This window comes from Cyprinodon tularosa, unplaced genomic scaffold, assembly GCF_016077235.1.
Source record: "Cyprinodon tularosa strain WSP-4 unplaced genomic scaffold, ASM1607723v1 ctg1230, whole genome shotgun sequence".
Classification (NCBI taxonomy): Eukaryota; Metazoa; Chordata; class Actinopteri; order Cyprinodontiformes; family Cyprinodontidae; genus Cyprinodon; species Cyprinodon tularosa.
The window spans coordinates 20,249-35,035 of record NW_024038038.1 but is presented as its reverse complement, the minus strand read 5'-3'; the positions used below and the strand labels follow the sequence as shown (position 1 = coordinate 35,035).

The 14,787-nt window shown below is 48.8% G+C and overlaps 1 protein-coding gene across 1 annotated transcript in view; it reads right to left on the bottom strand.

Annotated features, from left to right (window-relative positions):
• LOC119777387 (nuclear factor 1 C-type-like) overlaps positions 1–13,186 on the bottom strand; it is a 71,692-nt gene extending 58,506 nt beyond the window's left edge. The window contains 3 exon segments of the mRNA XM_038276243.1: positions 5,487–5,663; positions 5,764–5,934; positions 13,027–13,186. Of these exon segments, the coding sequence (XP_038132171.1) occupies positions 5,487–5,663; positions 5,764–5,934; positions 13,027–13,089 (411 nt within the window). The 5' untranslated portion in view covers positions 13,090–13,186.
• Positions 13,187–14,787: the final 1,601 nt, after the last annotated feature.

Below are 14,787 nucleotides of genomic sequence, written 5' to 3'. Positions count from 1 at the left end.
CAAACACCTGGAATACACACATCAGAGCACCGTCACTCCACGCAATCACCTGGAATACACACATCAGATCACCGTCACTCCACCCAAACACCTGGAATACACACATCAGAGCACCGTCACTCCACCCAAACACCTGGAATACACACATCAGAGCACCGTCACTCCACGCAAACACCTGGAATAAACACATCAGATCACCGTCACTCCACCCAAACACCTGGAATACACACATCAGAGCACCCTCACTCCACGCAAACACCTGGAATACACACATCAGATCACCGTCACTCCACGCAAACACCTGGAATACACACATCAGAGCACCGTCACTCCACGCAAACACCTGGAATACACACATCAGAGCACCGTCACTCCACGCAAACACCTGGAATACACACATCAGAGCACCGTCACTCCACGCAAACACCTGGAATACACACATCAGAGCACCATCACTCCACCCAAACACCTTGAATACACACATCAGATCACCGTCACTCCACCCAAACACCTTGAATACACACATCAGATCACCGTCACTCCACCCAAACACCTGGAATACACACATCAGATCACAGTCACTCCACCCAAACACCTGGAATACACACATCAGATCACCGTCACTCCACCCAAACACCTGGAATACACACATCAGATCACCGTCACTCCACCCAAACACCTGGAATACACACATCAGATCACCGTCACTCCACCCAAACACCTGGAATACACACATCAGATCACCGTCACTCCACCCAAACACCTGGAATACACACATCAGATAACCGTCACTCCACCCAAACACCTGGAATACAAACATCAGATCACCGTCACTCCACCCAAACACCTGGAATACACACATCAGATCACCGTCACTCCACCCAAACACCTGGAATACACACATCAGATCACCGTCACTCCACCCAAACACCTGGAATACACACATCAGATCACCGTCACTCCACCCAAACACCTGGAATACACACATCAGAGCACCGTCACTCCACCCAAACACCTGGAATACACACATCAGATCACCGTCACTCCACCCAAACACCTGGAATACACACATCAGATAACCGTCACTCCACCCAAACACCTGGAATACACACATCAGATCACCGTCACTCCACCCAAACACCTGGAATACACACATCAGATCATCGTCACTCCACCCGAACACCTGGAATACACACATCAGATAACCGTCACTCCACCCAAACACCTGGAATACACACATCAGATAACCGTCACTCCACCCAAACACCTGGAATACACACATCAGATAACCGTCACTCCACCCAAACACCTGGAATACACACATCAGATCACCGTCACTCCACCCAAACACCTGGAATACACACATCAGATCACCGTCACTCCACCCAAACACCTGGAATACACACATCAGATCACCGTCACTCCACCCAAACACCTGGAATACACACATCAGAGCACCGTCACTCCACCCAAACACCTGGAATACACACATCTACATCAGATCACCGTCACTCCACCCAAACACCTGGAATACACACATCAGAGCACCGTCACTCCACCCAAACACCTGGAATACACACATCAGATCACCGTCACTCCACCCAAACACCTGGAATACACACATCAGATCACCGTCACTCCACCCAAACACCTGGAATACACACATCAGATCACCGTCACTCCACCCAAACACCTGGAATACACACATCAGATCACCGTCACTCCACCCAAACACCTGGAATACAAACATCAGATCACCGTCACTCCACCCAAACACCTGGAATACACACATCAGATCACCGTCACTCCACCCAAACACCTGGAATACACACATCAGATCACCGTCACTCCACCCAAACACCTGGAATACACACATCAGAGCACCGTCACTCCACCCAAACACCTGGAATACACACATCAGATCACCGTCACTCCACCCAAACACCTGGAATACACACATCAGAGCACCGTCACTCCACCCAAACACCTGGAATACACACATCAGAGCACCGTCACTCCACCCAAACACCTGGAATACACACATCAGATCACCGTCACTCCACCCAAACACCTGGAATACACACATCAGATCACCGTCACTCCACCCAAACACCTGGAATACACACATCAGATCATCGTCACTCCACCCAAACACCTGGAATACACACATCAGATCATCGTCACTCCACCCAAACACCTGGAATACACACATCAGATCACCGTCACTCCACCCAAACACCTGGAATACACACATCAGATCACCGTCACTCCACCCAAACACCTGGAATACACACATCAGAGCACCGTCCCTCCACCCAAACACCTGGAATACACACATCAGATCACCGTCACTCCACCCAAACACCTGGAATACACACATCAGATCACCGTCACTCCACCCAAACACCTGGAATACACACATCAGATCATCGTCACTCCACCCAAACACCTGGAATACACACATCAGATCATCGTCACTCCACCCAAACACCTGGAATACACACATCAGATCACCGTCACTCCACCCAAACACCTGGAATACACACATCAGAGCACCGTCACTCCACCCAAACACCTGGAATACACACATCAGAGCACCGTCACTCCACCCAAACACCTGGAATACACACATCAGAGCACCGTCACTCCACCCAAACACCTGGAATACACACATCAGATCACCGTCACTCCACCCAAACACCTGGAATACACACATCAGATCATCGTCACTCCACCCAAACACCTGGAATACACACATCAGATCACCGTCACTCCACCCAAACACCTGGAATACACACATCAGATCACCGTCACTCCACCCAAACACCTGGAATACACACCTCAGAGCACCGTCCCTCCACCCAAACACCTGGAATACACACATCAGATCATCGTCACTCCACCCAAACACCTGGAATACACACCTCAGATCACCGTCACTCCACCCAAACACCTGGAATACACACATCAGATCACCGTCACTCCACCCAAACACCTGGAATACACACATCAGATCACCGTCACTCCACCCAAACACCTGGAATACACACCTCAGAGCACCGTCACTCCACCCAAACACCTGGAATACACACATCAGATCACCGTCACTCCACCCAAACACCTGGAATACACACATCAGATCATCGTCACTCCACCCAAACACCTGGAATACACACATCAGATCATCGTCACTCCACCCAAACACCTGGAATACACACATCAGATCACCGTCACTCCACCCAAACACCTGGAATACACACATCAGATCACCGTCACTCCACCCAAACACCTGGAATACACACATCAGATCACCGTCACTCCACCCAAACATGTTTGTAAAGTGAGCTTCTCAAGAGTAACATCGGTGACAGCTAATCACACAAGAACAAATGGTGGGCCAATCAGGAGCTTGTGGGCGGGTCTGAACTCTGGGAAGCTTCAGTGCTCGACGAATGTCTGTGTCCGGTAGCTTAGCATTGTTTTTGGACGGTAAAACTAGCAGGAGAGCGAAACGGATGTTTGAAAAAGTCCACTGCAAAGGAATGAGGTCCATGATCCCATGCAGGTCATAACCCTAAATACAGTTTCTAATAACATATTAAGATGTATCTAACGGTTACTGACAGCAGCAATCTCTCCGCTGAAGGCTCAGTGAAGCCTAACCCTGCTGGAAGCAATCAGTCCCAGATACCAGAAAGAAACAATCACTGGTCCAGTCAAAGCCAGCTGAGCACAGCAGCAGCTCCTCTGGTGAACCTTTCGTTTAGAGGCAGCAGTGAGGAGGCTCTCATCTCTAACCCTGACCTGAGAACACAGAGGGAGGCTGGATTAACTCCATTGTGATCTAATGAAACGAAGGACTGTTCTGTGTGTGAGGAGCAGCTGCTCCCAGAAAACCAGGGTCTGTAATCACAGACTACCAGCAGATTCCTGCCATCGATCAGGATTCATGCAGTGATCCTCCTGATCGTCTCTCCTTACCAATAAAGTTCTCCTCAGAACTCGTAAAGCGAGGAGATGAAGGCTGATCCAGCAGACAGGTGTTAATAGTGAGGTCAGATAAATGTCATCCTGGTTTTACCACCGATAGTTAATTATTGCAGAAAAATGATAATAAATTACCACGAATGAATAATTGGATGATTTACAGAATTTAACATGGGCCCCATCCTCCTCATGCTGGGGGGGCCCTCAGCTCTTCAGGCCCCGACTGCCATGAAAAGAAACCTTTTTCAACATGGAAGCAGGAAAAGTTTCTCCTGCCTGTCCCTTCAGTCTCTGCACCAAACTGCTCCTCTGGTCAGAGAAAAGCTCTGACCAGTAAGCAGCCAGTAAGCAGCCAGTAAGCAGCCAGTAAACAGCCAGTAAGCAGCCAGTAAGCAGTCAGTAAGCAGCCAGTAAACAGCCAGTAAGCAGCCAGTAAGCAGCCAGTAAACAGCCAGTAAGCAGCCAGTAAGCAGTCAGTAAGCAGCCAGTAAACAGCCAGTAAGCAGCCAGTAAGCAGCCAGTAAACAGCCAGTAAGCAGCCAGTAAGCAGTCAGTAAGCAGCCAGTAAACAGCCAGTAAGCAGCCAGTAAGCAGCCAGTAAGCAGCCAGTAAACAGCCAGTAAGCAGTCAGTAAGCAGCCAGTAAACAGCCAGTAAGCAAGCAGTAAGCAGCCAGTAAACAGCCAGTAAACAGCCAGTAAGCAGCCAGTAAGCAGTCAGTAAGCAGCCAGTAAACAGCCAGTAAGCAGCCAGTAAGCAGCCAGTAAACAGCCAGTAAGCAGTCAGTAAGCAGTCAGTAAACGGCCAGTAAACAGCCAGTAAGCAGCCAGTAAACGGCCAGTAAACAGCCAGTAAGCAGCCAGTAAGCAGCCAGTAAACAGCCAGTAAGCAGCCAGTAAACAGCCAGTAAGCAGCCAGTAAGCAGCCAGTAAACAGCCAGTAAGCAGCCAGTAAACAGCCAGTAAGCAGTCAGTAAGCAGCCAGTAAACAGCCAATAAGCAGTCAGTAAGCAGCCAGTAAACAGCCAGTAAGCAGCCAGTAAACAGCCAGTAAGCAGCCAGTAAACAGCCAGTAAGCAGTCAGTAAGCAGCCAGTAAACAGCCAGTAAACAGCCAGTAAGCAGCCAGTAAACAGCCAGTAAACAGCCAGTAAGCAGCCAGTAAGCAGTCAGTAAGCATCCAGTAAACAGCCAGTAAACAGCCAGTAAACAGCCAGTAAGCAGCCAGTAAACAGCCAGTAAGCAGCCAGTAAACAGCCAGTAAACAGCCAGTAAACAGCCAGTAAGCAGCCAGTAAGCAGCTCTAACATTTCACTGCCTTCATTCTGCTGCAGTCATTTATGGACCTCTCCTGTCTGCCAATGTGTGTCTAAAGAGTCGTTTGGCTGCATGTTTTCTGCACTTTGCTGATTGAAAAGGTCAAAAATCCATTAAATACAATCAAGTAACGCAGCAAAAGATTCCCTTTTACTCCATGTTTAACTGGAACAGCAATGTTTGACCTTGTCAGCTTGTCGCAGGCAGTCTATTCGCCTCATTTTGCCCTTCTGGTCCGGATTGGACAGGACGCAGCACGCAGCCTTCTTCCCAGTGATGGACAGGACAAAGTCCTCTCTGCATTCAGGTCTGATGTCTTTTCTTAGTTTGGCCAAAAGACGACTGGCCCACTTCTGTTTCACCTGCAAGCAGAATGAAACCGGACACAGAAATAAACACTTTTAGTTCTCAACAACGTCCAGCATCATTTAAAGCATTTCACTGGTATGCTGGTCTGTCCACCTCTGCTTTTTCTCCCAGTAATTCGTCTTTAACAGCTCTCTCTTCCTCTTTCGTCATCCTCTTCTCATGCTTTTTGAAGTACTTCCTCTTCCTGGCCTGGAGGTTGAACCATGTGTAGGCAAAGGCACGGACCTGGGGCAGCAGAGCCTCGATGAACGGATGGAACTCATCCTACAGGGCAGAAAACGGACAGAGCAACAGGTCAGACTGTGTGGGTTCAGATATGTAGAAGTGGAACCCCGGGGTTCCACCCAACGCGTTAATGCCGAGAACGGTTCCACCCAATGCGTTAATGCCGAGAACGGTTCCACCCAACGCGTTAATGCCGAGAACGGTTCCACCCAACGCGTTAATGCCGAGAACGGTTCCACCCAACGCGTTAATGCCGAGAACGGTTCCACCCAACGTGTTAATGCCGAGAACGGTTCCACCCGACGCGTCAATACCGAAAACGGTTCCACCCAACGCGTTGACGCCGAGAACGGTTCCACCCAACGCGTTAATGCCGAGAACGGTTCCACCCAACGCGTTAATGCCGAGAACGGTTCCACCCAACGCGTTAATGCCGAGAACGGTTCCACCCAACGCGTTAATGCCGAGAACGGTTCCACCCAACGCGTTGACGCCGAGAACGGTTCCACCCAACGCGTTAATGCCGAGAACGGTTCCACCCAACGTGTTAATGCCGAGAACGGTTCCACCCGACGCGTCAATACCGAAAACGGTTCCACCCAACGCGTTGACGCCGAGAACGGTTCCACCCAACGCGTTAATGCCGAGAACGGTTCCACCCAACGCGTTAATGCCGAGAACGGTTCCACCCAACGCGTTAATGCCGAGAACGGTTCCACCCAACGCGTTAATGCCGAGAACGGTTCCACCCAACGTGTTAATGCCGAGAACGGTTCCACCCGACGCGTTGACGCCGAGAACGGTTCCACCCAACGCGTTGACGCCGAGAACGGTTCCACCCAACGTGTTAATGCCGAGAACGGTTCCACCCGACGCGTCAATACCGAAAACGGTTCCAACCAACGCGTTACTGCCGAGAACGTTTCCACCCAACGCGTTAATGCCGAGAACGGTTCCACCCAACGCGTTAATGCCGAGAACGGTTCCACCCAACGCGTTAATGCCGAGAACAGTTCCACCCAACGCGTTAACGCCGAGAATGGTTTCACCCAACGCATTAATGCCGAGAACGGTTCCACCCGAAATGTTAACACCGAGAACGGTTCCACCCGACACGTTATCGCCGAGAACGGTTCCACCCGACGAGTTAATGCCGAGAACGGTTCCACTCAACGCGTTAATGCCGAGAATGGTTCCACCGACACGTTAATGCCAAGAACGGTTCCACCCGACACGTTAACGCCGAGAACGGTTCCACCCAACGCGTTAACGCCGAGAACGGTTCCACCCAACGCGTTAATGCCAAGAACGGTTCCACCGATACGTTAATGCCGAGAACGGTTCCACCCGACACGTTAACGCCGAGAACGGTTCCACCCAATGCATTAACGCCGAGAACGGTTCCACCCAACGCGTTAATGCCGAGAACGGTTCCACCCGAAACGTTAATGCCGAGAACGGTTCCACCCGACACGTTAACGCCGAGAACGGTTCCACCCAACGCGTTAACGCCGAGAACGGTTCCACCCAACGCGTTAATGCCGAGAACGGTTCCACCGACACGTTAATGCCGAGAACGGTTCCACCCAACGTGTTAATGCCGAGAACGGTTCCACCCAACGTGTTAATGCCAAGAACGGTTCAACCCAACGCGTTAATGCCAAGAACGGTTCCACCTGACACGTTAACGCCGAGAACGGTTCCACCCAACGTGTTAATGCCGAGAACGGTTCCACCCAACGCGTTAATGCCAAGAACGGTTCCACCTGACACGTTAACGCCGAGAACGGTTCCACCCAACACGTTAATGCCGAGAACGGTTCCACCGACACGTTAACGCCGAGAACGGTTCCACCCAACGCGTTAATGCCAAGAACGGTTCCATCCAACGCGTTAATGCCGGGAATGGTTCCACCCAACGAGTTAATGCCGATAACGGTTCCACCCAACGCGTTATTGCCGAGAACGATTCCACCGACACGTTAATGCCGAGAACGGTTCCATCCGAAACGTTAACGCCGAGAACGGTTCCACTCAACGCGTTAATGCCGAGAACGGTTCCACCCGACACGTTAACACCGAGAACGGTTCCACCCAACGCGTTAACGCCGAGAACGGTTCCACCCAACGCGTTAATGCCAAGAACGGTTCCACCGATACGTTAATGCCGAGAACGGTTCCACCCGACACGTTAACGCCGAGAACGGTTCCACTCAATGCATTAACGCCGAGAACGGTTCCACCCAACGCGTTAATGCCGAGAACGGTTCCACCCGAAACGTTAATGCCGAGAACGGTTCCACCCGACACGTTAACGCCGAGAACGGTTCCACCCAACGCGTTAACGCCGAGAACGGTTCCACCCAACGCGTTAATGCCGAGAACGGTTCCACCGACACGTTAATGCCGAGAACGGTTCCACCCAACGTGTTAATGCCGAGAACGGTTCCACCCAACGTGTTAATGCCAAGAACGGTTCCACCCAACGCGTTAATGCCAAGAACGGTTCCACCTGACACGTTAACGCCGAGAACGGTTCCACCCAACGTGTTAATGCCGAGAACGGTTCCACCCAACGCGTTAATGCCAAGAACGGTTCCACCTGACACGTTAACGCCGAGAACGGTTCCACCCAACACGTTAATGCCGAGAACGGTTCCACCGACACGTTAACGCCGAGAACGGTTCCACCCAACGCGTTAATGCCAAGAACGGTTCCATCCAACGCGTTAATGCCGGGAATGGTTCCACCCAACGAGTTAATGCCGATAAAGGTTCCACCCAACGCGTTATTGCCGAGAACGATTCCACCGACATGTTAATGCCGAGAACGATTCCATCCGAAACGTTAACGCCGAGAACGGTTCCACTCAACGCGTTAATGCCGAGAACGGTTCCACCCAATGCGTCAACACTGAGAATGCTCTCTCTGCTTTTTCTCATAGTAGCTTCATCTGGTCTGTTCCTGTTTGGCTGTGACTCCATCCTGGAGAGAAATATCAGCTGTGCTGCTGCCATCAACACCTTTGTTTCTAGATGTTGGAGCTTGGCCTGTTTTCCAGTGTAGTCCTGTTTCTCTGACTGTGACTAACTGGATGTGCTCTCTTCATCCTCTGACATGGGAGCTGGCTCGGAGCTCGTCTGCCTGGCTGTGTGTTTCCTGGACGGGGCCGCCTGTGGAGCTGGTTGACAGTTGCCTTTTGTATCTATGCTTCTTTTTCTATGTCTGCTTCTGTCTCCTTAAACCCCAGTGGGCCTCAGCAGATGGCCGCTCACACTGAGCCTGGTTCTGCTGGAGGTTTCTTCCTGTTCAAAGGGAGTTTTTCCTCTCCACTGTCGCTACAAGCATGCTTAGTGTGAGGGATTGCTGAAGAGTCAATGAGTCGATGCAATCAGCTGGTTTTCCTTAGATAGAAAACTTTGAATCAGTCTGATGGGATGATCTGGTTGAATCATCTCTATAAAGTTAACTGAGATGGCATGATGTGAATTGGCGCCATAGAAATTAAATTAATAGAACTGTCGGTTCTACCCGACGTATTAACGCCTTTATCTTCAGCCATATTACAACAAGTCATTACAATCTCTTTACAATTAGATGACCTTCCTGATTAAACCAAGAATCAAACCGTCTGTTTTAAGGACAAAGACCCTTCAGAAGGACGGATCCTTCGGTTATCTGAAATAGAAAAAACAAAACCACTGTTGGAATAAAACAACCGGAAAAGAGCTTCCACACGTTTACAGGTTCAATATTTCTTTCTTTCCCATACATGTCCTCACAGCTTCCCTCTATTTATCAGGGTTCTCTATAGGCTCCAATAAGCAGCTGATGTGACTTAAAGGGATAGTTCGGTATTTTTGACATGAATCTGTATGGCATCCCCATCACCAGTGTCATGCAATCACACTGACTTACCCCTGGCAGCCTCCTGTGAGCAGAGTTCTCGTCCAGTTTTGGTCAAGCCGAAAGTAGTCCGGCAGGTTTGCTAGACCCAGCGAAATAAAACGTTTCTCTTCCCAAAACATTATGTGTTCAAAAGAGTGATATTTTTGCATCCCAAAAACATTGTAGTGGAAAAAGTCACACGTCGTTATCAATTGGTCCTATTTTCTCTCTGTTCGTATCAGTGCGCGCCGTCATTCAGACAGCTAGGGCCTACTAACCTGACAACAGCCAGATGTATGTCTCCCTCCGCCCAGCTAGGAGCTAGGCGGAGGGAGACATGCATCTGGCTGTTGTTGAGCTCGCTGTCAGAATGACGGCGCGCACTGATACGAACAGAGAGAAAATAGGACCAAGTGATAACGACGTGTGACTTTTTCCACTACAATGTTTTTGGGATGCAAAAATATCACTCTTTTGAACACATAATGTTTTGGGAAGAGAAACGTTTTATTTCGCTGGGTCTAGCAAACCTGCCGGACTACTTTCGGCTTGACCAAAACTGGACGAGAACTCTGCTCACAGGAGGCTGCCAGGGGTAAGTCAGTGTGATTGCATGACACTGGTGATGGGGATGCCATACAGATTCATGTCAAAAATACCGAACTATCCCTTTAAGTTGTTCTCTCTAGATGTTCTAACTCTAACTTTCATACCTTAGAAGACATTACTCTTCTAAATTAAGATCTGCTGTAAGTCACAGCAGCAGATACTCTCCTCTATAGATGTGCTAAAGCATAACTAACGACCTGATGCTAACATCAAAAGTAGGAAGTACAGTCTGCTATGTCCGTTCTTTGGAAGTGAACAATTCTATTCAGTATATTTCTATAGCTCCAATTCACATCATGTCATCTCAGGTCACTTTCCAGTTCACCAGATCATCCAGTCAGATTGATTCAAAGTTTTCTATCTAAGGAAAACCAGCTGATTGCATCGACTCATTGACTCTTCAGCAATCCCTCACACTAAGCATGCTTGTAGCGACAGTGGAGAGGAAAAACTCCCTTTGGACAGGAAGAAACCTCCAGCAGAACCAGGCTCAGTGTGAGCGGCCATCTGCTGAGGCCCACTGGGGTTCAAGGAGACAGAAGCAGACATAGAAAAAGAAGCATAGAAGCTCTGATCTGTAAATACTTTCTATGGTAGAAAAGCTTTACATAAACTAGTTCCACAGGCGGTTCTTTCTAGGAAAAAAAACAGTTAATCAGACGAGCTCCGAGCCAGCTCCCATGCCAGAGGATGAAGAGAGCACATCCAGTTAGTCACAGTCAGAGAAACAGGACTACACTGGAAAATGAGTTGAACACAACAGAAAGATGGGCTAATAATCCTCACATTCTCACACACGCTCTGACAACAACCTTTGTTAGCCGTCAGAAATGACCTTAAACATCAAAACGATCCGTAGAGAGATGCACGGCTAGATCTGCGTTCACACCAACCCACAATTAGCAGAGTCCCCTCATTCTTTGATCACTCTGTGACCTAATGCTAACTGTTTGACGCTCTCACCACAAGCTAAAAACTCCCTTCATGTTTGCCATTAGAGGTCCATGCAGCGCCCAGTGTGACTGTAAGCTAGCCTGATTTTATGGAAGGAGTCCCACCCTCACCCGCACAGAGGAGGTCATTCAGAGCCAAACTCTTCAAACTTCTCCTGAACATTGCAGCAGTTTAAATCACAAACACTGAAAATGACAGAAATATGACCAGGCCTAAATTACACACCAATCCGGGCAGCCGCTGGTTGCTAGGTAGAAGCAAAATAAAGGAGCCGCAGCTTTAATCACAGTTATTTACTGCGAGGAAAATGTTCATCAAACCAGGAAAAGCCAAATAAAGCTCATTAGGTGCGTTTATCAGTGGAGCTGAAATCTGAATTTAGACTTTTTTCAAATATATAATTTTTTAATGAAAACATTATTGGCTGCTGGCTTTTAATTATTTTAATGATCTCTTATTCTGACTCTATTATCCCAAAGGACTAAACCATAGAGCTAATATGAAGCTGGCCTGAACAGATGCAGCAGGATGCCCCCCCCATCCTCCCCACCTCCTCCAGAAGCACCATAGAGAGCCCACCTGCCCCCCCCCATAGAGAGCGTTCTGAGCAGCTGTCTCACTGTGTGGTGTGGAGGCTGCAGCGCCTCAAACTGGAAGAAGGTGAGAACAGCAGAGAGGATCATGGGGGCTCCTCTTCCCTCCATTAAAGACATTTCATCCCAGCGCTGCGTGTCCCGTGACATCATCAATGACCCCTCACCCCCCCACCATGGACTGTTCTCCCTGCTGCCCTCTGGGAAGAGGCTTCCCAGCATTCAATGCAGGACCAGCAGGTTCTGCAGCAGCTTCTTCCCCACCGCCATCACACTGATCAACTGATGGATAAACTCTGCATCACACTGATGACACCAAACCAACAATGCAGATCTGCACCATAGAGATTAATACACCTTGTTGCTCCATGTTTTTTCTCCCAAACTGTTTACATTTGATCACTGCTGCACTTTATGGATGGAAATGTTCATTTACTGTCTGAAAGCGCCACTAAAGGAAATCTGGTTTTGTATAAACTGTAAAAGAATAACTATAAAGTTGTCTAAGTCTCAGTGTGTCTCTATGTGGGGAAGGAGGCCCTCTGCCGGCCTTATATTTTAACTCTACCCCCCTGGCTTTCACTGCAGCCATTTTCTGCTGACTAATGTAAACATGTAAAGAATCCAGCCTTCCATAAAGGGGAGGAGGAGGAGGGGGGGCATTGAGCCTGGCCTTCCCAGAACAGGCCTGCTTCTCTCCAGAGCACCGAGCTCCCCTGCGGAGGCTCCATGACCACCATAGCTTCCCCGCACTGAGAGCAGATCTTCCCTCCAGGATGGAGGAACCGGAGCCTGTGAGGACAGCAGCCCGCCCAGCCGCTGCTCCTATCCGGCCTCAGAGAGACAGCTGCAGGGATGGATCCACGCTGCTCACTTCCGCCTTGGACGGGAAACGCCAAGTGGATGAGAGGACCGTGGAGCCGCCAGTAGAAGTTACAGTTAGAGAGGCTGCGGGTTAGATTCCCAGGCTGAGTCCTGCTGACCGGCTGCTGATTTCCTCCGCTAGCTCCGAGAGGAGCCGCCTGTTCCTCCTTCCCTCCCCGCCCCGCAGCAGCCTGAGGCGGACAGTGAGTCCAGCCTTCCTACCATGTCCCAGCAGCTGAAGTTAAAGCTGATCTCTGCCCATCCTGAGGAGCCGCTCCGGATCATTCCTGGTTCCCATCATCAGGAGCAGCTGGAGACAACAATCCGCGGAGCTCCGCAAACGTCCCGCGTCAGAATTCCTCCTCCCCCTCCTCTCCCCCCTCCTCTCCTCCTCCAGGCTGCGGCAGAATCCAATCCTGCTTCACTGACCTTCTACCTCCCATCCAGAGGGGGGGGCCAGTCAATAACCAATGTAGACTGACGGGTAACCAGTTAATAAATAATGTAGACTGACGGGTGTCCAGTTAATAAATAATGTAGACTGACGGGTGTCCAGTTAATAAATAATGTAGACTGACGGGTGTCCAGTTAATAAATAATGTAGACTGACGGGTGTCCAGTTAATAAATAATGTAGACTGACGGGTGTCCAGTTAATAAATAATGTAGACTGACGGGTGTCCAGTTAATAAATAATGTAGACTGATGGGTGCCCAGTTTATAACCAATGTAGACTGACGGGTGTCCAGTTAATAAATAATGTAGACTGATGGGTGCCCAGTTTATAACCAATGTAGACTGACGGGTAACCAGTTAATAAATAATGTAGACTGACGGGTAACCAGTTAATAAATAATGTAGACTGACGGGTGTCCAGTTAATAAATAATGTAGACTGATGGGTGCCCAGTTTATAACCAATGTAGACTGACGGGTGTCCAGTTAATAAATAATGTAGACTGATGGGTGCCCAGTTTATAACCAATGTAGACTGACGGGTAACCAGTTAATAAATAATGTAGACTGACGGGTGTCCAGTTAATAAATAATGTAGACTGACGGGTGTCCAGTTAATAAATAATGTAGACTGACGGGTGTCCAGTTAATAAATAATGTAGACTGACGGGTGTCCAGTTAATAAATAATGTAGACTGACGGGTGTCCAGTTAATAAATAATGTAGACTGATGGGTGCCCAGTTTATAACCAATGTAGACTGACGGGTGTCCAGTTAATAAATAATGTAGACTGATGGGTGCCCAGTTTATAACCAATGTAGACTGACGGGTAACCAGTTAATAAATAATGTAGACTGACGGGTAACCAGTTAATAAATAATGTAGACTGACGGGTAACCAGTTAATAAATAATGTAGACTGACGGGTGTCCAGTTAATAAATAATGTAGACTGAGGGGTGTCCAGTTTATAACCAATGTAGACTGAGGGGTGTCCAGTTTATAACCAATGTAGACTGAGGGGTGTCCAGTTTATAACCAATGTAGACTGACGGGTGTCCAGTTTATAACCAATGTAGACTGAGGGGTGTCCAGTTTATAACCAATGTAGACTGAGGGGTGTCCAGTTTATAACCAATGTAGACTGAGGGGTGTCCAGTTTATAACCAATGTAGACTGACGGGTGTCCAGTTTATAACCAATGTAGACTGAGGGGTGTCCAGTTTATAACCAATGTAGACTGAGGGGTGTCCAGTTTATAACCAATGTAGACTGACGGGTGTCCAGTTAATAAATAATGTAGACTGACGGGTAACCAGTTAATAAATAATGTAGACTGATGGGTGCCCAGTTTATAACCAATGTAGACTGAGGGGTGTCCAGTTTATAACCAATGTAGACTGAGGGGTGTCCAGTTTATAACCAATGTAGACTGACGGGTGTCCAGTTTATAACCAATGTAGACTGAGGGGTGTCCAGTTTATAACCAATGTAGACTGAGGGGTGTCCAGTTTATAACCAATGTAGACT